Raw genomic sequence first — 23,064 nt, forward strand, 5'->3', positions numbered from 1 at the left:
TAGTTAAATGATATTCTATTGCATGACTATACTGGTTTTCCATTCATTCATCAGTTGATGGATCTTTAGGTTAGTTTCCACTTTTTAGTGATTATGAAAAATGCTGCTGCAAACATTCACTTACAGGTTATTATGTGGACATGTGTTTTTATTTTCCTGCCATTGAACTTTATCCTCAGAGTTAATTGGGCAGATTTCAGCACTTGTCTTGCTCATGCTATCCTTTCTGCCTTTTCAGTTTCTGTTCATCTAGCCTCATTCATCAGACCTGGCAGACGATTTTTTGTTTCATGAATTTTTCTATGACTGTTCTGACTCTCATCGACCTTATGTGTTAGCAATTGTTGTCTAGTCTGTGCAGAAAAACTTAGTCCTTAATTTTACATGGCTTTTTTAAGGAAGATAATTTTGTCTCATTATAAATGTGCTTAATGGGGGAATAATATATAATATGTATGCCACCTATCCTTGCATAAATTGAAAACATTTTAGCTTAGAAGATTTTAGCATACAATGAAGTACTTTATACCACACCAATTATTTCTTCTTTGAGACTTTGACACAGTAAGGTTTATATTCTAAATGTATTTTTAGCAATTAAATATCAAATCTAAACCAATGAGTCTAATAGAAGAGAATCGTTCAAATCCATGTTTATGTTTTTCTCACTATGAAAAGGAATCTAAATTGGCCTTTTTTCACTCCGCAGCCAGAACTGTATTTCTGGACTGCTACCAGTTTGTCAGCTGAACAGTTCTGGCTGCAGCTTGTCTGAGGAACGATAGCACAGCCCCTCAATCTGAGTGCTCAGCAGACGGCTAGTGAAGGCAGCACCACAGCAACAGTTGCTCAGAGGGAACTGATTCAGGAACCTCGATTTGGCAATAGAGCCTAGAGTTTTCCAGCTCAGTGTCTTTAGCCTGTCTCTGCTGGTCATGTCAGTTACATACTATTCAATCCAGGAGGCGCTATTTACATTGTAGTACATACATAGTCATTGCCTACTGAGTCACACAGATAGAAAAGTCAGTTATAAATTTTATGCCCCCCATTTGCTGCAGCTCTCAGTGGTGAGAAGAATGATTGAGTGCAGCTATAGGAAACTAGTTCCATTGGCATGCCACCTGCCTAACATACACAATTTTGTTAAGATATACAGATAGAATTATTATACTAATAGCAAATATTTTATGTAGCTCATTATGTTCCACGTGCTCTTCTAAGGGCTTCATGTTAGTCCCCAGTTAAACACCTGGTTGGGGGAGGTGACTCATGCCAGTAATCCTAGCATTTTAGAAGGCTGAGGCAGGAGGATCGCTTGAGCCCAGGAGTTTGAGACCAGCCAGAGCAATATAGTGAGACCCTGTCTCAAAAAAAAAAAATTTAAACACTTACTGAGGCATACTGGTGCATGCCTGTAGTCCCAGCTACAATGGGAGGCTGTGGTAGGAGGGTCACTTGAACTTGGAATATTGGGACTGCAGTGAGTGGTGATCAAGCCTCTGCACTCCAGCCTGGGTAACAGAGCGAGACTGTCTCATAAGTAAAACGTTCTGTATAGATTCCCATAGAATTGAGTTAGACATCAGGCATAGAATTATTAGCCACTTGATGTCTGCCTTGAGTGTAAAACATGTAATAAGGGGCAGCTTTAAACCATTTCCATCAATAGCCTCTAACTTCTCAGGAAGGTTCTTATTTCATGAATTTCTAAGCAAGAGACTACCTGGATTAAGACATTTGGTGGATACCATTTTGAGATGAGGAATCTCAATTGGGAAGCAGGGAGACCTCTACTTGACTGGAGCTGCCAATGATATAGTTGAGTGTCCCCCTGAAAGAAACTTTAGAACAAGACTTTCATCATGCCACATCTCTATGGAAAAGGAAATTCTTTAAAAGAAAACAAAGGCAAACAATTGATAATCTGATTCTCATGGGAAAGTTTTCGTTATAAAAGAAAACAAGGACTGGGTGCCATGGTTCATGTCTGTAATCCCAACACTTTGGGAGGCTAAGGTGGGTGGGTTATCTGAGGTCAAGAGTTCAAAAACAGCCTGGCCAACATGGTGAAACCCTGTCTCTACTGAAAATACAAAAATCAGCCAGGTGTGGTGGTGTGCACCTGTAGTCCCAGCTGCTTGGGAGGCTGAGGCAGGAGAATCACTTGGACTCAGGAGGTGGAAGTTGCAGAAAGCCAAGATGGCACCACTGCACTCCAGCCTGGATGACACAGTGTGACTTCATATCAACAAAAAAATGAAAAACAAAGAAAAACAGTGTATACTGGTCCAAAAAAGAAGAAAGAAAGAAAAAAAGGACAAAGTATACTGGTCAGTATCGTCACAGTGAGATAGTCCCTCTTTGAGATTAGAAAATAACAGTATTCTCAAAGTAGCATCAATAAGAACCAATGTAAAATAGACAAGATTCACTATCTACAAAAGTCATCTGCACCAAGTAGCAACGTATGAGTGTGTGGTTGAGAATATGGTCAAAATATGTGTCCTAGAAGGAAGAGGCCTCAAGAGAAAGGTCAGAGCTGGAAATGTAGATTAGGGAATCTAGGTCAAAGTTTTGAGGTTTTTCAGAGTCCCGAGAGAATTTAAAAAGTGAAATAGCATCCGGGTGTGGTGTCTCATGCCTTTAATCGCAGCACTTTGGGAGGTCAAGGCAGGCAGATCATGATGTCAGGAGTTCAAGACCAGTCTAGCCAACATAGTGAAATCCCGTGTCTACTAAAAATACAAAAAATTAGCCAGGTATGGTAGCACATGCCTGTAATCCTAGCTACTTGGGAGGCTGAGGCAGGAGAATCACTTGAACCCAGGAGGTGGAGGCTGCAGTGAGCCGAGATCATGCCACTGCACTCCAGCCTGGGTGACAGTGGGAGAGTCCATCTCAAAACAAAAAACAAAAACTAAACAAAACAAAAACCAGAAAGGAGTAGAGCTGAACAACACAGGTTGCTGCATTTAGAAATGAAGTGGGGTCAGAGGAGCAGAGGGAGAATTTGGTCACCGCTCGCAGTTGCTGCTGAGTAAAGCGGAGTAAAGTCCTTGACGACCCTTGGAGTTTTTTATTGGAATTATTAAAAATCAGATTTCAGTATAAAAAACACAATAAGTGATGAAAAATAGATTTCTGGATGAGACCATGTGTCATAGAGTCCAATGGAAGGGGAGAAACAGGGTAATAGAAAAGCCACAAAAAGTAGACAAAGGTTGTGCTTTTGTTTATTATAGAAAAAATAAACTTTATTTAAAGAGAAGTGGTTAAGAGAAAGAGAAAAACTGAAACCTATGGGTGAATACTTAGAATGACAGTATTTGGCTCAGCCTGAAGACAGATGAGGATCAAAAATGTAACAGGAACTAGATAAGAGTTTTCTAAAAATCGTGTTAGTAAGACATAATTTAAGAAAACTTGGAATATCTTAAATATTAATGACAATGTTTCTAGAGTATCTTTAAAAACTAAATGTAAATATATAACTACTCCTTTTTTTTTTTTTTTTTTTTTTTACTAACCCTTAGTATTTTATGTTTAAAAACCCTCATTTGTAACAAAGATTTTTGGCAGTTTAAATTTCAGAAAAGATAATGATGAAAGTATGAATCATTTTTAGCAGTATTAAGAAAAATTATTATTTTTGAAATCTGCCCTTACTGGCATCGGGTTTATAAAATGCACTTTATACACCTGCCTAAATAAGTATTACTCATCCACTTATGAGAAATATATTTGAGATAAAAGAGAGTCTCTAGATTTTACAAAAATAATTTTAAACACTTTTTTTTAAGACTGAAGAAAAAAAGGAAGAATTAAGAAAACTTGTTGAGTTAATATCATCACTGGAATGTAATGTGAATCGAGTAAGAAAGAAAAATCATGAATTAGAACAAGAGGCAACTGGGTAAGGTTTTCCTATTGTAGAACATGTTAACCATTTATTAATTGATTTAACTCTAATTTTACTTGACTAAAACCTAGATACAAATTCATGTTATGTCTGTATTTTCATAATTAAACGAATTCTATTTTGAAATGTATTTTACAAGCTCACAACACAACTTTATAGGCATCTGCGTCGTGGGGGCAGGAGTCAGCTGAGCTGCTGGGGCAAGGTGAAAGTGTTTTGAATGCCAAAATATTATACTTATTTTATTTTTTTATTATTTTTTTTTGGTGGAGAACAGAGTCTGGCTCTGTCTCCCAGGCTGGAGTGTAAAGGCCCGATCTTGGCTCACTGTAACCTATGCCTCCAAGCAATTCTCCTGCCTCAGTCTCCTGAGTTGCTGGGATTACAGGTGTGTGTCACCATGCCTGGCTAATTTTTGTATTTTTAGTAGAGACAGGGTTTTTCCAAGTTGGTCAGGCTGGTCTCGAACTCCTGACCTCGTGATCTGCCCGCTGCAGCCTCCCAAAGTGATGTGAGCCACCGCGCCTGGCCACTTACTCTTTAATGATTTTGAAAACAATGACAAAGCCTTGGACAAATAATGTCAAGTACACTCTTCATTATCTAGCTTGAATTTTGATTTCTGAAGATATTTTTGCTGTCTGTGGTCATTTTTTCTTCCCTTTGTAGTATCCTCTGCTGCATTCAAATTCTTTAAAGACCTATTTGTGTCATTCTTTAACATCAAAATTTATCTTGATATGTAGCTTATATTTTGTTTCTGCTTCTTTCTTTTTCTTTTAGATATAAAACATATCGTGGAAGTTTACTCATTTTACACGGTACCTCCGTTGTATACATGAAGTATACATGTTATAAAACTTCTGTTTTACATAAATACATTTCATATATATAAATATATGTAAACCTTAAAGAAAAAGTAAAATGAGCATTCACGTTTTGATCACTTTTTTTTTTTTAATGGAATGTGTCTTTGAAGCCCTGAACACAGCTACTTCTCTATTTATTTACTGAGCACTTAAGTTTGTTTTTGATTCTAATCGACATTTTTCTAACATTGCCTTTCTCTACATGGTTTTGTATCTCTTTCATTTTGTTGACATCATGTCAGCAAAGATCTCTAGATCTCTTCTTCAAAGTCTGTAAATCATCCCACATCTCTCTGCCCCTTTCCCTTTTTCTAAAACGGCCTGGTTCCTTTTTCTCCTCAACTCAGATACTAAAGATGTTTTCTTCTCTTTTTCTACATTGAATGATCTCCTTGATGCTTTTTGTGTGTACTTTTTTCTCTTCTTATAGACTGCGGTCAATGGGTATCAAAATGTATTTTTGTGTCTTTTTCAAACATATGTGTTTTACTTTTTTATCTTGGTTACTCACATCTGGGTTATGGCTTATATTTAGTAATAGGTTATTTTACTTAGCATACCAACATGGATATGAATATTTTATTTACAAGAAGTGTAGTTAGGCCAGGTGTGGTGGCTCACACTTGTAATCCCAGCACTTTGGGAGGCCAAGGTGGGTAGATCATTAGAGGTCAGGAGTTCAAGACCAGTCTGACCAGTGAAACCCCATCTCTACTAAAAATTCAAAATGGACCAGGCGTGGTAGTACACGGCTGTGATCCCAGTTACTTGGGAGGCTGAGACAGGTGAATCACTTGAATCCAGGAGGCAGAGGTTGCAGTGAGCCGAGATCACACCATTTCAAGTCGCCCTGGGCGACAAGAGTGAAATTCCATCTCAAAACAAAACAAAACAAAATGTATGGTTATAATATCACTTTACCTGCCATATATGCCATAAATTATTCTTCATATTATTTATCTAAGATTGTAATTTCATATAGAATGCTTTCAAACTATGTTCAGTTGAAACTGAAAGGATCATAGCTTATAGATTTGTTTCTTTGATATGCCATAACATAACATCTTTTTAAACAATTATTAAATAGTTACTCTTAAAAATACTTGACTTACTAATTATGTACATTTTTGCAGATATAAGAAACTCCTGGAAAGGACAATAAATATGTTATATGTATTTGGAAATGAAGACTTTGGTTTCCATGGAGACTTAAAAACAGATAAACTGAAAATGGATATTCTGATTAAGAAGCTAAACCATAAGGTAATTTTTTTTTTAAAAAATTATTTTATCTTAAGGTCTAGATTACCTGAGCAAGGCATGCAGGTGTGTTACATAGGTAAACGTGTGCCATGCCATGGTGGTTTGCTGCACCTATCAATCCATCACCTAGATATTAAGCCCTGCAGGCATTAGCTATTGATCTTGATGCTCTCCCTCCTGACCCCAACAGGCCCCAGTGTTTGTTGTTTCCCTCCCCAAGTCCGTGTGTTCTCATTGTTCAGTTCCCACTTAAAAGTGAGAAGATGCAGTGTTTCGTTTTGTGTTCCTGCATTAGTTTGCAGAGGATAACAGCTTCAAGTTCATCCATTGTCCCTTCAAAGAGCATGACCTCATTCGTTTGTATGGCTCCATAGTATTCCATGGTGTATATATACCACATTTTCTTCATCCAGTCTATCGCTGATGGACATCTGGGTTGATTCCATGTCTTTACTGTTGTGAACGGTGCTGCAGTGAACATACAAATGCATGTATCTTTGTAATAGAGTAATTTACATTCCAACATACAGTAATTTTAAATCGGTTTTGGGATTAAAAATCACATAATTTGGGAAAATATTAATAATGAAAAAACACAAATTCTGCCAAAATATGTTGAGAAAATAGAGGATAAATATATCTTTTCAGATTTTAAGTGCATCAGGCTCTTAGTTAATCTTCCCCAGAACTGGGAACACCTAGAAGGGGAGAGATTGGGCTACATTAATGAGGGCCATTTCAATCTCTTGGCCCTGCAGCGGCCATTTCAAAATATGTCAAAAAATATATTTAGGGGTTAAATATTTTGATTTCCTTCAGCTTCTTCTCTCTGTGATGCTGGACCGGAATCGGGTTAGAAAGTGAGCCACATTATAAGAGTCAATAAAACCCATCTGATGAGATTTTATAGTTTGAAGTGTGTGATTCCCAGACCCTGTGGATAGAAATTGGAGCCAAAGAAAACAAGGTCTTATTCCTCAATATAAATCTCTCAGTGCTTTAAGCAGTGAAAGAAAGATTTTTCATTTAATTTTACTGAGTTGATACTAATGAAAAGAATAGTTTTCAAAACATAAATCCTTTTTTCTATAAAAAGGACATGCTGTTGATTCTCTTAGGCCTTGACCTCTGGCCAGTGATCTGAAACCAAGCAACATCTGTCTCCAGATCACTAGTACCAAAATCACTAGTACCAAATTAATTAGGGGTGGAGGATAACAGGTTTATTGAGAAATAATGAGCACACCATGCAATTCACTAATTATAATATACAATTCATTCACTTTCATATTTTGAGAGAGTTCTGCAGTCCTCGTTACAATCAATTTTAGAACATTTTCATCACCCTAAAAACAAACCCCACATTATTTAGCCATCTTCACTAGTTTCCCCTTCCTCCCTCAGCCCTAGGGAACCACCCACCTTCTTTGTATAGATTTGCCTATAAGCCTCTGAAATAAAAAGCAAGCGGTCTACAGTGACTGGCTTATTTCACTTAGCATAATTTTTCATGCTGCATCTGTGCTGTAGCAGGTATTGATGCAGAGTTTTTGCTCCTTAGTTCAGCTAAATCTGGGTTCTTCTGTCATGACCAGGAAAAATTAAGCACGAAGACACATTGAAGGGTGAGGAGGACAGAATTTATTAAGTGAAAGGAAAGTGCTCAGCAAAGAGAGGGGTCCTGCAAACAGGTTTCCACCTCACAATTGAATACCAGGAGCACATGAGCTGAAGTGGTCAGGCTCCTCCCCTGCATAAGGCGGGAATTCCTGGTGACTCCTCCCCATCCTGCCAGTGCTTGTAGGCCTCCAGTCCTCTGCCGGCATGTCCAGGCAAGACAAGTCCAGGTTCCCTTATCTGCACATAACATTGCAGAAATATCTATTCAAAATCTTTGCCCATTTTTTAAATTGGGTTATCTTGTTGTTTATGAATTGCAGACATTCTTTATATGTCCTATATATGTAAGTCCCTTATCAGATATATGCTTCTCAAATACTTTCTTCTACTCAGTGTCTTACCTTTTCACTTCTTGATACTGTCTTCTCAGGCACAGCAGTTTTCAATTTTGAAGTCCATTGAATCCATTTTTCCTTTGGAGTCATAGCTAAGAAAACACTGCGAAATGCAGTCACAAAGATTTATGCCAGGGTTTTCTTTTGAGGGTTTTATAGTTTTAGCTGTTACAGTTAACTGTTTTGAGTTAATTTTTAAATAAGATATCTGGTCCAGCTTTATTTATTTTTTGCATATGGATACCCAGTTTTCCCAGCACCATTTGTTGAAAAGACTATTCTTTTCCCATTCTGTTCTTTTGTTAACCTTGTATAAAATCAATTGACTGTAAATGTGCAAGTTTATTTTTAGATTATCAACTCTTAGCTTGTTTATGTCTATTCTTATGCCAAGGCCAAATCAAATTTAATGAGGAGTTTTTTTCCATCATATTGCATATTACCAGATGTCTTATGTCATAATAAAAATTAAATTTAGTGGAATATCTTTAACTTCACTTTTTGTGTCTCGAAGATGTCTCTGGCCAGCTTATACCTTACTTAGTCTAAGACATGATGGGGAGTCAGGCTTACAAGACACACTTGATTTCTTTTTTTCTCCATTCCAACCTTTAGTCTCTTTTCCATTGCTCCACTCTATAGTTATATTTGCGGAAAGTTTTGATCACAGGATATGCTGACATAGTCTAATATTTAGTGCATTATGTTTTGCTAATTCATTGTACTTCATAGAATCTTCCATAGCTGTCTACCATCCAGGAAGGAGAAGTTTAAGTCTGAGCTGCCAGCTTTCCTCAGTGGAAATCAAGTGAAGTCATCATCTTTCAGTTCGCAGATCCTCTTTCCACCTGGTAGCTGGTTCTCTCGGGTAGCACTGTGGCTAATACTTTTCTTGGTGCCAATCTTGCATTCTCAGAAACCACAGTTCCCTGTATTGACCTCCTTTTGCTGAAACAGAGATGCACAGCTCTGCTTTCTAGCTCAGTAGACGATTCTTGGAATATAAAGTTTAATTCATTCCAAGAAAAGGTCTTAAGAGTGCAGCACTTCAAAATCAGGTAATGTTCAGGCAGTTTATCAGAGACACATAGTAGATTAGTATTTTGACTTTTGAAATTTCAGAGTGTGCTATAGAGACACATTGTGGCATAACATAGAGATGGGATGGTCTTAACTCCTCCATACAAACAAGCTTGAAGTAAGGTGAAGGAGAAATTGCATTTGATGTCTTAGCACTCAAAGCGTGCTGTTTATTTTGCTTCTTTGAAGACTAAAAATCATTCCATAATGTTCTCCTTATTTCCTCACTGAGAAAAGGAAAATGAAAATTGAACACTAGATCGATTAATAAATACTCAAAGCTTCTTCTTTTAGGATTTTAGTTCATTGAAATCAGGTAAATGTCTGATTTTGGTTATGTAACCAAGTATTTCTAGTTGTTTCTCAAATCATATGTCTTCTTGCTTCCCAGTCTGGTCTCCTAACTTGAGGGGAAATTGTAAGGAGACACCCTGGCCTTGTTATCAGAGCTCATAATTGAAGGGGGTTTTAGGAAAAGTTCCTCCTCAGCAGCTTATGTCTCTCTCCTGGTTATCTGCTGCTTCTCAGTAATGTTTGCCATCAGTGAATAAATCTCAACATTTATTAGATCCTACTTTAAAGGAGACTCTTTTCTGCTACACAAGTTATGTTTCCTGTCCTTTATTTTTCTAACAATTACCCAGAGTTTTGTGACTTACAAGAAAAACATTTCGTTTGTTCATGAACCTGTGGTTTGGAAAAAGCTTGGCCAGGAGAGCTTGTCTCTGCTCCCCTCAGCTTCTCTAGGAACAGCTGATCATTTGGGGAAATGGAATCATCTGAAGCTTTGCTCACCCACGTGTTTGATGGCTGATACTGGCCATTGGCTGGAACCTTGGTTGGGGCAGGCAGCATGAACACTGACCCTGGCACTGCCAGGCTGTCTTTGTGGCCTGATCTCTCTCACAATCTCTGGGGGCTGAGTTCGAAGGGAAAGCAGTCTGAGATAGGGAAGCCACATGGCATCCCTTTTACTGCATTCTATTCATTAGAAGGAAGTCAATAATGTTGGCCCATATTCTGTTTTTAAATGGGATGAATATAGCCTCGCTTCTGTTCTAATTGACATATATATATATATATATATGTATATATATATATGTATATACACACACACACATAATTATGGCCATAGAGTGACATTTTCATACATGTACATAGTGTGTAATGATCAAGCTAACTAGCACATTTACTACTTCAGTCATTTTTCATTTCTTTGAATTATGAACATTCAAAATCTTCTGGCTTTTAAAAAACATACTATAAATCATAGCCATATTCACCCCACAATACCACAGAACACCGGAACTCATTCCTCTTATCTAACTGTAATTCTCTATCCATTAACCAGCCTCCCCTCTCCTACTTCTGTGAGCTTTTTTGTTGTTGTTAAGAGACAGGACTTTTCTAGTGTAGTCTGGGCTCTGGGCAACTGTAGTCATCCAGATTGGAGACAGTGGTTTGATCATAGTTCACTGTAGCCTCAAACTCTTGGGCTCACATGATCCTCACACCTCAGCCTCCTGAGCAGCTGGGATTATGGGCATGCAGCACTGCACCTGTCTGATTTTTGACTTTGTAGAGATGTCTCCCTATGTTGTCCAGGGTGCACTGGAACTTTTGGCCTCAAGTGATTTTCCTGCCTTGGTCTTTTAAAGTGCTAAGAAATAACAGGCATCAGCCATGTTACCCAGCCCTCAGTTTTTCTTCAGCTCCCACACATGAGTGACAATGTGCAGTATTTATCTGCACTTAACATAACATCCCTCAGACTGATCCACGTGGCCACAAATAACAGGGTTTAATTCCTTTATATGGTGAATAGTATTCCATTGTGTATGTGTACCACAGGATTTTGTCCATTCATTTGGTGGTGGACATATAGGTTGATTTGATACATTAGCTGTTGTGAATAGTGCTACAATAAACATGTGAGGACAGGTATCCTTGTGATCTATTGTTTTCTTTTCTGTTGCCTGAATACCCAGTAGTGGGGTTGCTGGGTCCCTGGGCAGTCCCATTATTAGATTTGTGAGAAAAACTCGTGTTGTTTTCTGTAGTGGCTGCACTAATTTACCTTCCCACCAACAGCATGTAAGAGTTTCCTGTTCTCTGGAGCCTCACCAGCATTTGTTATTTTTATATCTTTTCAATGATAGCAATGTATTCAAATTGAAGCAAGATTATATCACATTGTAGATTTGATTTATATTTCCCTGAGGATTAGTGATACTGAACATTTAAAAATTTATTTGTTGGCTATTTGTATTTCTTTTTTCTAAAAACAAGTATAGTTAGATATTTTGTTCGATTTTGAACTCAGATTTTTTTTTTTAACAGTCAAGTTGTTTGAGTTTCTTGTACATTTTACATATTAGTCCCTTATCAGATGAATAGTTGACAATATTTTCTCCCACTCTACAGGTTTTCTCTTCACTCAGTTGTTTGCTGGCCAGAAGCTCTTTAGCTCAATGTACTACCATTGGTCTATCATTTGTTTTTTCCTATGCTTCTGATTTCTTACCCATAAAAATCTTTGTGCAGACTAATGTCCTCAAGCATTTTCCCTATATTTACTTACAGTAGTTTGATAATTTGGGGCCTTACATTTCAGTCTTCAATTGATTATGAGTTTCTTTTTTATATGATGTTACAGAGGAAGCTAGTAGCATTCTTCCCCATATGGATATTTAGTTTTCCCAGTGCCATTCATTTGAAGAGACTGTCCTTTCCCCAATGTATGTTCTTGGCACCTTAGTCCAAAATCAGTTGGCTTTAAATATGTGGATTTATTTCTGGGTGCTGTATTCTATGGCCTTTACCCCAAGAATCATGACTTCTTAAAATGCAATTCAAATTGTCCTGAAACATTTGCAGTCTAAGGAAAGGCTTATGGCATTGAATCCTTATTTACAGGATTCATTATTTTGTGTCTTTTTGAAATACGGTCTTTGTCTGTCATCCAGGCAGAAGTGCAGTGGTGTGGTCATAATTCACTGCAGCCCTGAACTCTGGGTACAAGCCATCCTTTTGCCTCAGTCTCCCAACTAGCTGGCTCTACATGCATAAGCCACCATGCCCAGATAATTAAAAATAAGTATACACACACACACACACACACACACACACACACACACATATATATATATATATAGACATGGGAGTATCACTATTTTGCTCTTGCTGATCTCAAATTCCTGGCCTCCAGTGATCTTTCTGCCACAGCCTCCTAAAGTGCTGGGATTACGGGCATGAGCCACCATCCCTAGTATAGAGTATTAAATTATTTTCAAAGTCTTATTCCCAGAGCCATTTATTGACTTTGGCCTAAATCACCCACTATGATATGTCTGACACCGTTTTGACATATTATGGGGAGTGAGGATGAGGGAGGGGGTTAGACACTTTTCACTGAGAGATCACTTAGTGCCATTGAAGGAGGAACAGAAATGTATTATCAGGAAAATAAAAGTCAGATGAAGTGCAAAAGTTCTCTGGAAAGATGATGACAGTAAAGCATATATTTTTGTGACTCATGGTAGCTTTAACTTTGCTCTTAAAATTCAGAGTAATTTAAGGCTTTACATTTGAAGAATGTACTGTGTTACAGATAACATTTTATTGCAAGTAAATACTTTTCAAAATTTGCTATTGGTTTTGTATTAGATTATTCTTAGTCTATATCAAACTATATTATTTTATTCATGCAGTTTGATGATCTTATGGCAGAGAAGGAAGCTGTATCTTCAAAATGTGTCAATTTGGTGAAAGACAATCAAGTTCTTCAACAGGAGTTATTATCTATGAGAAAAGTACAACAGGAATGTGAAAAACTTGAGGAGGATAAAAAGATGTTGAAAGAACAAATATTAAATCTTAAGACACATATGGAAAACAATATGGTAGAACTTGGCAAAGTACAAGAATATAAATCAGAGCTAGATAAAAAGGCAATGCAGGCAATAGAAAAATTAAAAGAAATCCATTTACAGGTTAGTTTTTTAAATCAGGTAAGTTTATCTGTAATGTGCTTTCATTTATTTCACTGCAAACTGTATTTTGGATATGTATATATTGTGTTTCTTCTGCCTGTCTTGTAGCAATTTGCTTTGTAGAGTTCTAGAAAAAAATGGCATCTGTTTTTTCTTTCAAACATTTAAATTTCCATTATTACTATAACAAGATCAATCTTTCAGAGTAATGATTCTCACTATGGAGTCATTTGATGATTAAGACCAGTTGGCATAAGAAAAAATTGTGATTTAGAGATTATGTGATACTTTTAAATTGGTCTTAAGCTACATTGTTCTTTGATCACTTTTTAAAATTATGAATGCATTCTATTACTTCTTGTATGACCAGATTACATTAACAGTAACATAATTATGATTTCAAATTTGTATAAATCAGACTTAATTCTGAATTCAGTTATTAGTTTTTTTGATATTGCTGATAAATATGTTAAGCTCCAGCCTCTTTTTTTTTTTTTTTCTTTTTTTGAGACAGAGTCTTGCTCTGTCACCCAGGCTGGGGTGCAGTGGCCGGATCTCAGCTCACTGCAACCTGCACCTCCCGGGTTTACACCATTCTCCTGCCTCAGCCTCCCGAGTATCTGGGACTACAGGCGCCTGCCACCTCGCCCGGCTAGTTTTTTGTAGTTTTTTTAGTAGAGATGGGGTTTCACCGTGTTAGCCAGGATGGTTTCGATCTCCTGACCTCATGATCCACCCATCTCAGCCTCCCAAAGTGCTGGGATTACAGGCTTGAGCCACCGCGCCTGGCCCAGCCTCTTTTTTTTTTTTTTTAACATATTCAAAATTGCTCTTTGAATCACTGACTCAAAATGAAAGGCAAAAAACATATGGTAATTAGGTTATAATTGTTTTAAAAATGTATTCTTTTCATTCATTTTAGACACAAGCACAACATGAAAAACAATTGGAGCAGTTAAGCAAGGATAACATGGCTTCACTAAATAAGAAGGAACTCATGCTTAAAGATGTGGAATGTAAATTCTCCGAAATGAAAACTGCTTATGAAGAGGTTACAACCGAATTGGAGGAATATAAGGAAGCCTTTGCAGCAGCATTGAAAGCTAACAATTCCATGTCAAAAAAAATAACAAAGTAAGTCAAAACATACAATTGTAGGAAATGAATTAAGCTCATTAATTTGTTTTGAAAACATAATTTTTAGTGAGATGGCTTCAGGAGATTAGTACGAAGTGAATGCTAATTTGATAATGTAATTTTGGAAAATAATGTTAGTAAATAATCTTACCTTTAAAATATTAGTCAAGGATAATGTCTGTCCCATTTCTATTTTTTATTTTTATTTTTTTGCTTTTGTATGACTTTTTTCCTCTGAAAACTCTCATGTAGTTAATCTGATCTGTTAGTTTTTGTCACTAAGTATTTTTGAAGCTTTATAATTCATAAAGCGATCTTGTTATAAAATTACTTGTCAGAGTTTCCCTAAATAGAAAGATTAATGAGTTTAATTTATTTTTCGGTAGATCACAACCTACACCCAAAGTGTCGAGTGGTACTGCTACTCTGGGCACAATCGTTTTTAATTGTGATTTTTAGTATTATCAATAGAGGGTGTCTCAAGAAAGACTATTTGTGTAACATTTTCAAGATGTTACAGAAAGGCATCCTTGTGAAATAGGGAATAATTATCAAGGAATTTAAAGAAGTGTAATTCACAAAGTGGTTAAAAAGTAACACCTTGTTCAGCCTGAAGATTTGTGTGGAAGGCAGAAAGAACAAGCCCCCTACTCCAGTGCCTTGGTCACGGTGCTGGGGGCTAATTGCCTTCAGCGCTGCTTTAGTTCTTTTTATTCCAAGCCACACCATCTAGTTCTCCCCAGGAGCTGTTGCTCTGAGTTCTTCCTCAGTGCCAAATGCTTAATTGTTCCCAGATAACGGGTGAAATGTGCAAGGGTGAAACCTAAAATTTCCTTACTAAACACAACTATTCCTAGATTTTTTTTTTGTTCATTTTAGTTTTCTTAACCTACCTCAAGGAGTACAACATGATGTTTTGATATAATTATTTCCAGTGAAGTGGTTCTTATACTCCAACAAATCAACATATTCATTTTCCCACATAGTTACCCTTTAAATACAAGTATTTCTAATGGAATCTTTAGAATCTCACAAGTGGAGCCATTTTAGAAAGCAGCAAGTTTCACCTGGTGAGCCGTGCATCACTGACAGCCGTTTCTCTCCCCTGTCTACTTTGTTTGAACTGCTTGTTCAGTATAAATTACCTTAGAAACACAGGTGCTTCTTTAGAATGATTTTACAATTATAATTGCTTACAACAGGTATGCTGTCACACATCTTCGGTGTGAAAACACCATTTAGTGGGTACTTTGGTTTACTCTCAGGGCAACGTTTTAAAAACTGCAAGTCATTAAGAATCATTTAAGGAAAAATGAAATACTAAGCATTTGTCTTTGCTATCTTTACAGATCGAATAAGAAAATAGCAATGATCAGCGCCAAGCTTCTTATGGAGAAAGAGCGGATGAAACATTTTCTCAGCACTCTTCCGACAAGGCGAGACCCAGAGTCACCTTGTGTTGGAAATCTTACTAGTAGAGGACTCAACAGAAAATATGTTCCCCAAATGCCCATCAGAATTCCTACTTCAAACCCACAGACTTCAAATAACTGCAAGAACTACTTCACTGAGGTTAGTTATATGATCGTTTCTCTTTTGGCTTTCGTTTCTCTAATATAATTCCTCTTTGTAATTTGGTGAAATACTGAGTTGTTCTGTTGACTTATGCATGTTAACTAAACATCATAATTAGCTATGTTAACACAGAAAGGAAATGGGAACTTTACATTTTTTAATTCCCTTGAGCTCTCATTTTCAAGAGATACCCATTTCCTAGCTTTATTCAATACATGTGACTAAACTGACACATTTAAAATGTCTTTAAAAGCTGCATTTAAGTTAGGTTTTAGAAATTGCATGTTATTGCCTAATAACTGACGATATACCTTGAGATGCTTTGGCTTACTCTCTAATTCTAGTTTAGTTGCAGTGCATGCATACTACCGCCTTTTTTTTTTCTTTTCTTTTCTTTTTTTTAATACCGTGTCTCACTCTGTTGTCCAGGCTGGAGGGTCGTGGCACCATCTCGGCTCACTGCAACCTCCACCTCTCAGGTTCAAACGATTTTCCTGCCTCAGCCTCCTAAGTAGCTGAGACTACAGGCGCCCACCATTACACCCAGCTAATGTTTGTATTTTTAGTAGAGAAAGGGTTTCACCCTATTGGCCAGGCTGTTCTCAAACTCCTGACCTTGTCATCTACCTGCCTCAGCCTCCCAAAATGCTGGGATTACAGGCATGAGCTACTGCGCCCAGCCCATGTCACTTTTAAAGTTTGTTTGCAGCAGACACCACGGTGACTCATGCCTGTAATCCCAGCACTTTTGGAGGCTGAGGCAGGTGTGTCACAAGGTCAGGAGTTCAAGACCAGCCTGGCCAAGATGGTGAAACCCCATCTCTATTAAAGTACAAAAAAATATTAGCCAGGTGGGGAGTGGGCACCAGTATTCCCAGCTACTAGGGAGTCTGAGGCAGAGACTTGCTTAAACCTGGGAGGCAGAGGTTGCAGTGAGTCGAGATCACACCACTGCACTCCAGCCTGGGTGACAGGGCAAGACTCCATCTTGAAAATAAAAACTTTTAAGAAAAGTTTATTTGCACCATCTCAACTCTTCCCACCCATAATCACAACTGAATGATTGGCATCCAAACACTTTACCACATATGGATGCTTATTATTTAGTAGAATCCAATTTAATTGCATTTTATGAATTAAACAAAACCCTAAAATGTTAATTTCCTTTTTTATGTTAAAAGCTTTGTGCTTGGCCAGGCGCGGTGGCTCAGACTTGTAGTCCCAAGGCCTAGAAGTTTGGGACGCTGAGACAGGTGGGACGCTGAGACAGGTGGAACACCTGAGGTCAGGTGATTGAGACCAGCCTGGCCAACATGATGAAACCCGTCTCTACTAAAAATACAAAAATTAGCAAGGCATGTTGGCAGGCATGTGTAATCTCAGATACTCAGGAGACTGAGGGAGGAGAACCACTTGAACCCAGGAGACAGAGGTTGCAGTAAGCCAAGATCATACCACTGCACTATAGCCTGGGTGATGGAGACTATCTCAAAAAAAAAAAAAAAAAAAAAAAAAATCAGTTTGTGCCTTTCTTACATAAGAGTACGTCCTCTGACTATAAAAATCCTGGAAGAAATCCTAGGAAATGCTCTCCTGGATATCATGCTTGTCAATTAATTTATGGCTAACTCCTCAAAAGCAACTGCAAGAATAACAAAATTGACAAGTGTGATCTAATTAAGCTAAAGGGCTTCTGCACAGCGTGAGAAACTATCACTGGATTAAACAGATAGCCTAAATAATACAAGAAAATATTCACAAACTATGGATACAGCAAATGCTTATTATCCAGAATCCATAAGAGACTTAAACAAATCAAAAAGCGAAAAATAAATAACACCGTTAAAGCTGGGCAAAGGCCATGAACAGACACTTCTCAAAATAACATATGTAAGTGGCCAACAAACACATTAACAAATGCTTACCATTGATAATCATCAGAGAAATGCCAAATAAAACATCAGTGAGATACCATTTCACACCAGTCAGAATGACTTTTGTTAAAAAGTAAAAACATATATATATGTTGGGGAGGCTATGGAGGAAAGGAAACACACACTGTTGGTGGCAATATAAATTAGTTCAGCTGCTATGGAGAGCAGTTTGGAAATTAAGTACTAAGAATGACCGTTGGATGAAGCAACCTCATTACTCTACTAGGGGTATGCCTAAAGGACAATAAATCATTGTAACATAAAGATGCATGAACATGTGTGTTCATTGCAGCACTATTCAAAGTAGCAAAGACGTGGAGTCAATCCAGGTGCATCCAAGGTAGATTGAAAATCCAAGCTAGATTGGAGAATTCCATATATACAATGGAATACTTTGCAGCCATGAAAAGAACAAAATCAGGCCCTTTGCAGCAACGTGGATATGGCTGGAATCTACTACCCTACTCAAACTAACACAGAAACAGAAACCAAAATCTCCTGCTTTCACTGATGTGGGAGCTACACATTGGGTGCACATTATCATAAACATGGGAATAACAGACACTGAGAAATAAGAACGGGAGGGACAGAGTGGGCCAAGGTTGAAAAACTACTTATTGGGTCATATGCTCACTACTTGTGTGATGGGTTCAATTGTACTCCAAATCTTGGCATGCCTCAATATACCTTTGGAAAAAACCTCCACAGGTACCACCTTAATTGAGAATACAAACTAGAAAAAAAAAATTAATAAAAGAAAAATTTACCATAAAAAAGTTTAGTATAAGTAGAGAACAGAAATTTCTTTTTAAGATAAAAATTTATTGGAGTAAAAAAACAGATTAAACTTTTATAAAGGGCAGAGTTCTGCTAAGAATTTCAAAGTAATGCATTCATTGTAAAAGATGACTTTAATTTTTTTTTTCTTTTTTGAGAAAAGGTCTCACTCTGTTGCCAGTCTGGAGTGCAGTGGTGCAACATTGGCTCACTGCAACCTCCAACCCCTGGCTTCAAGCAATTTTCCTGCCTTAGCCTCCCAAGTAGCTGGGACTACAGGTGTGGGCCACCACGTCTAGCTAATTTTTGTATGTTTAGTAGAGACCAGGTTTCCTCATGTTGGCCAGGATGGTCTCGATCACCTGACCTCGTGATCTTCCCGCCTTGGCCTCTCCAAGTGCTGGGATTCCAGGCATGAGCCACCACACCTGGCCATTGTTTAACCTTTGTACTAATAAACACCACCTTTCTAAAATTATGTCTATGCAATAGGCCAATATTAACTGTATTTTTGTCTGATTACTCTAAGCAGCATTACACAGATACATCCTCTATTATCTAAATTAAAATCAGTAGAAAATTTACTTTATGTATGTGATTATTTTTCTTTTGAAGCCAACTTCAAGTTATGTCTAGTCACTAAAAATACTAAAGGCCACAATTTGTAAGTGATATATTATTTTCATGATAATGTTTCTTGTTTAACTTAAACATTATTATTATTTTCACTTATTTTAGATGGAGCCGGACCGTGTAGAACAAATAATTAGAGAAACAAAGAGAAGTATGTTGCCAAAATTTATTCCTTAAATTTAGGTTTATTTTAGAAATAAAATTTAATAACAAATGGCATTCCTTCTCATTGTTGGGTTAGTAGATACCACGTTAAGTATTTTTCTCTTCTTACACACATCTAATGAAAGATATGAAAACAAAAACTTCCAGAGAGAAGACTGTCCTTGTGCACCATAAATTCATCACATCCCATAGCTTCAAAAATTCCCAAGAAGTCTATGCATCTCTTTTTCACTGGCTCTACACTTTCTTAAGTTTTGCCATCCTCATGGAACTGTCAGCCAGCACCCTGAAACGATTCTCAGAAAACAAAGGCATCATCAAGTTCTCAGGGTTTTGGTAGAGATTGAAGGCCAACAGATGTCAAATTCATTCAGAAATACTTAGCTGAGCAATAACCCTTCATAAGCAGTCACTTGACAAGTGACATTTTAAATCTCCTGTCATTTACTGTGTCATTGGCTTACGTCTGTTCTCAGGAAAAGTTCCAACTTTTTCACCATGAAATAAAAACACCCACGTCAATGTGATTCCTGTCAAGTTACTCAACCTTGTCTCTCACCACTTACTGCACTCTGCCCTTTGCTCTAGCACCAAACTGGACAGAGCGGAACTCTGCAGGGCTCTTCCCCACCTCAGGCTCTTTGCCTGCACCTCTTCCCTCTCTCTGATGAGCTTTTCCTTGTCCTTCAGGTATCAAGCTATATTATCTCCTCCACCAGAAAGCCCATGATATTGACATAAAAGTGGGATAGAGGACCCTTCTGTGTGTTCCAGTAGTGCCCTGCTGTATACCTCTCGTGTATCCATGACTCCATATGGACATTGTCTTGTCTGTTTTTTTAGGGTATAGCTTATGACTGTTGGGAGGTGGACCATACCATCTTCATCTTGAAATTCTAGTGCTGGTTCTAGAATCTTAGCACGTGTCTGTTGAGTAGATGAATGAAGAATGGAAAAGCTCTGATATTTAAACACAATTAGATTTAATGCCATGTGTAAATTATTTAATAGTAATTTTGTATTGTAAATGTACATACATATTTCTCATTCTTATTAACTCTGATAAAGTTCTCAACTCTTTAGTTTTTAAAATCACAATGAGCTAACCAAAGTGTTATAGGTAAAGAACATAATTCTTTGTTTTTCTTTCCAGCTGTTGCTGTGTTGGACACTTTCACCCGTCTACTTTCTTCTACAGAATCCACTGGTAAGCCACATCTAATCAAGAGAATATTTAACCATAAAATCATAAGGACGAATTTTGTGATATGAAAGATTATAAAACTTTATTACTGGGCTATTTTCACAACATTTTAATTGTTTCTCATAAAATATACAACATCACAATCTTTACCGAAGTAGGATATTTTTGTATCATATGTATGAAGATAACTTGTAGGGTATTTTAAGTGATGTTTTTCAGTCTCTTCAGTTTTAAGTGGATCTTGCAGATGAAAACCAGTATTATTGAATTTGACATACTCAGATTGCCCAAATGCCAGCTGTTTAAACAGCCAAACAACCAAGTCATCATTGATTCTTTAGTAGAGGTCATCGAAGACTTACTTGCATGTCACAGTCTTTATTACTTAGGAGACCTAAGGAGTACCTGCCAGGCTTGTCCATGCTAATGTTATGATTTTCTTTTTGTAGTTGAACCGTATTTTGCGTGGTGATGATCTGAGGCTCTGTAAATATCTGGTTACTCCTCAAAACACACTAGATTTGGCATTTCATGGATGACTTGTGTTTGAGCAATTATTACTGCAATGGTTGCCAGGTGATTATTTTCTGATTCTCTTCTTTGTTCTACATGGAGAAATAAAACCAATAAATAAGGGAGAAGGGAAAGCTCATGATTCTGGTGCTCCAGTTCCCCAAGATTAGGCCAGTGGTAGATATTCTAAGCTGACTCTTTATGTCTTTTTGATTTGTGCCTGTTACTCTGTCAGCACTTTTTTACTTTCTGGCACAAGATGTTCTAAGATAATCTTGTGTTTTCTCTGCCCCAGCCCTGAAATGAGTGATTTTCCTTAGAGGTAGAGGTGGAGCCACTGAGGAAGCACAGGCGAGCCCTCCCCAGCATGTGCTCACTGGTCCCCAACAGAAGAACAGCTGCTGCATCCACTGAGGTACCAAGAAACTAGCAAAGGGCCTTCTGGCTGTCTGGGGACAGTCCTCATGTGGTCCCTGGCTCAGCCTCAAGGGTTCTGGGTTAGTCTCCCTGCAGCCTCTGTGCTGTGTCTCTAGATCGGGCTCTACGGGAAGGGCCCCGGGAGACCCAGCAGCACAGGGTGTCTCGTCTGCCAAATGTCCCTCCCTTCCTCCCACTCTGACACTCAGGGATAGGGTAGATGGGGTTTCCAGGCTGTGCCAGGCCACCTCACTTTCTCCTCTGAGATGAACCCTGAGGGCCTTGGGGGATGAGTGTGAAGCTGGCTACCTGGAGCCTGAGGCTGACTGTCTCTCCCTGTGTCTTGGAGGAGAGGCCTTGTCCCAAGAAAACCCCCAAGGCTTGACCCCTGGGCATGCATGCAGGGAGGGAGGGTCTGTGGGCTAAGGGGGGGCATGGTAATGAGACTTTAAGCAGCACTGTTCAGGGGCCGGGTGGGTAGACCGTGGTCAGAAATGACCTGGTCATTAGGACCTAGTCAGTTGGTACCTGATCACCAGGGGCCTGGTTAGTGGTGTTCTCCTCCATAAAGTTCTCATCAGTGGGGACCTGGCAACCTAGTCATTGGAAGCCTGGTCAGTGGGGACCTGGTCAGTGGGGGTCTTATTAGTGGGGCCTGATTGGTTGGAACATAAACAATGAAAAACTGGTTGGTGGGGCCTCTACAGTATACCAGGGGCCTGGTCCGTGTGGGGCCTTGGTGGCTTGGTGCTTGGTCAATGAGGGCCTGGTCAGAGGGGACTTGGTCAGCTGGGGAATGATCCATGGAGATTTGTTCAGTGAGGGATGGGGGGGCGGCAACCTGGGAAATTGTGGTCTTGTCAGTGGGAACCTGGGCAGTGGGGACCAGGTCAGTGGGAAATTGGTCAGTGGAGTCTGGCCCATGAGGCCGATTAAGTGTGAGCCTGGTTAGGAAGACATGGTCAGTTGGGACTTGGTCAGTGGGACCTGGTCAATGGAGGAGTGGTCATTAGGGGCCTCGTCAGTAGGGATCTGGTCAGGGGCGGCTGGTCAGTAGGAACCTGGCCATCTGGCCACTGTGTGACCTCAGGAGAGGGTTTGTCTGTGGAGTCTCCTTGCTTCCATCTGCAGGGAAGGAGAGTCAGGGCACCCTGGCAGGTGGCTGGTAAAAGAAGATGAGAAGATGTGTTGTATCCAGCACTGTTTGGCAGACCTACAAATTTACACAGGACCTGTATTCCACCTAGAGAGGATGCCAGCCCTTTCTGCTCTACACGGTGCCCCTCCTTTGTCTGCATTCCCAGGACTCCCATGGATGGGGAAGGCAGAGATTAGAGAGCACCTGTAGAGGCTCTAATGCTGGCCATGGGCCCTGGTTGTGACAGTGGTGAGACCTGGGTGCTCCCCTGAGTGTAGAAGCTAAGCCTGGCCAGAGAAGCAAGACAAACACACACATACGCACACACACAGGCGCACACACACATGCACAAACACACTGCATGCACACGTGTCAGTTCAGGGGGTAGAGGACACTGACCCTGGGCCCTCTTGACCCAAGCAGGCTCCAG

General features: G+C 38.8%; 1 protein-coding gene across 2 annotated transcripts; it reads left to right on the forward strand.

The window, feature by feature from the left end:
• Positions 1 to 3,817: 3,817 nt before the first annotated feature.
• On the forward strand, positions 3,818 to 21,142 carry LOC139358607 (ankyrin repeat domain-containing protein 18B). 2 transcript variants are annotated; one of them, XM_071079832.1, is made up of 8 exons: positions 3,818 to 3,916; positions 5,925 to 6,054; positions 12,860 to 13,141; positions 14,064 to 14,275; positions 15,628 to 15,850; positions 19,303 to 19,348; positions 20,516 to 20,569; positions 21,016 to 21,142. In XM_071079832.1, the coding sequence occupies exons 2-8, from the start codon at positions 5,956 to 5,958 to the stop codon at positions 21,036 to 21,038; spliced, it is 939 nt and encodes a 312-aa protein (XP_070935933.1). In that variant the 5' UTR covers positions 3,818 to 3,916; positions 5,925 to 5,955; the 3' UTR covers positions 21,039 to 21,142. The 2 variants fall into 2 exon arrangements, 1 of the variants encoding a protein (XP_070935933.1); XR_011613796.1 differs by lacking the exons at positions 3,818 to 3,916; positions 5,925 to 6,054 and adding an exon at positions 19,951 to 20,052 and having other exon boundaries at positions 12,685 to 13,141; positions 21,016 to 21,033.
• Positions 21,143 to 23,064: the final 1,922 nt, after the last annotated feature.

This window comes from Macaca nemestrina, chromosome 15 (assembly GCF_043159975.1).
Source record: "Macaca nemestrina isolate mMacNem1 chromosome 15, mMacNem.hap1, whole genome shotgun sequence".
NCBI lineage: Eukaryota > Metazoa > Chordata > Mammalia > Primates > Cercopithecidae > Macaca > Macaca nemestrina.

Excerpts from the sequence above, each read along its gene's own strand:
- LOC139358607 (XM_071079832.1), top strand. The coding sequence starts at position 5,956 with ATGTTATATGTATTTGGAAATGAAGACTTTGGTTTCCATGGAGACTTA. Across the intron at positions 15,851-19,302 it reads GCAAGAACTACTTCACTGAG|ATGGAGCCGGACCGTGTAGA; the intron begins GTTAGTTATATG and ends CACTTATTTTAG. Across the intron at positions 19,349-20,515 it reads AATTAGAGAAACAAAGAGAA|CTGTTGCTGTGTTGGACACT; the intron begins GTATGTTGCCAA and ends TTTTCTTTCCAG.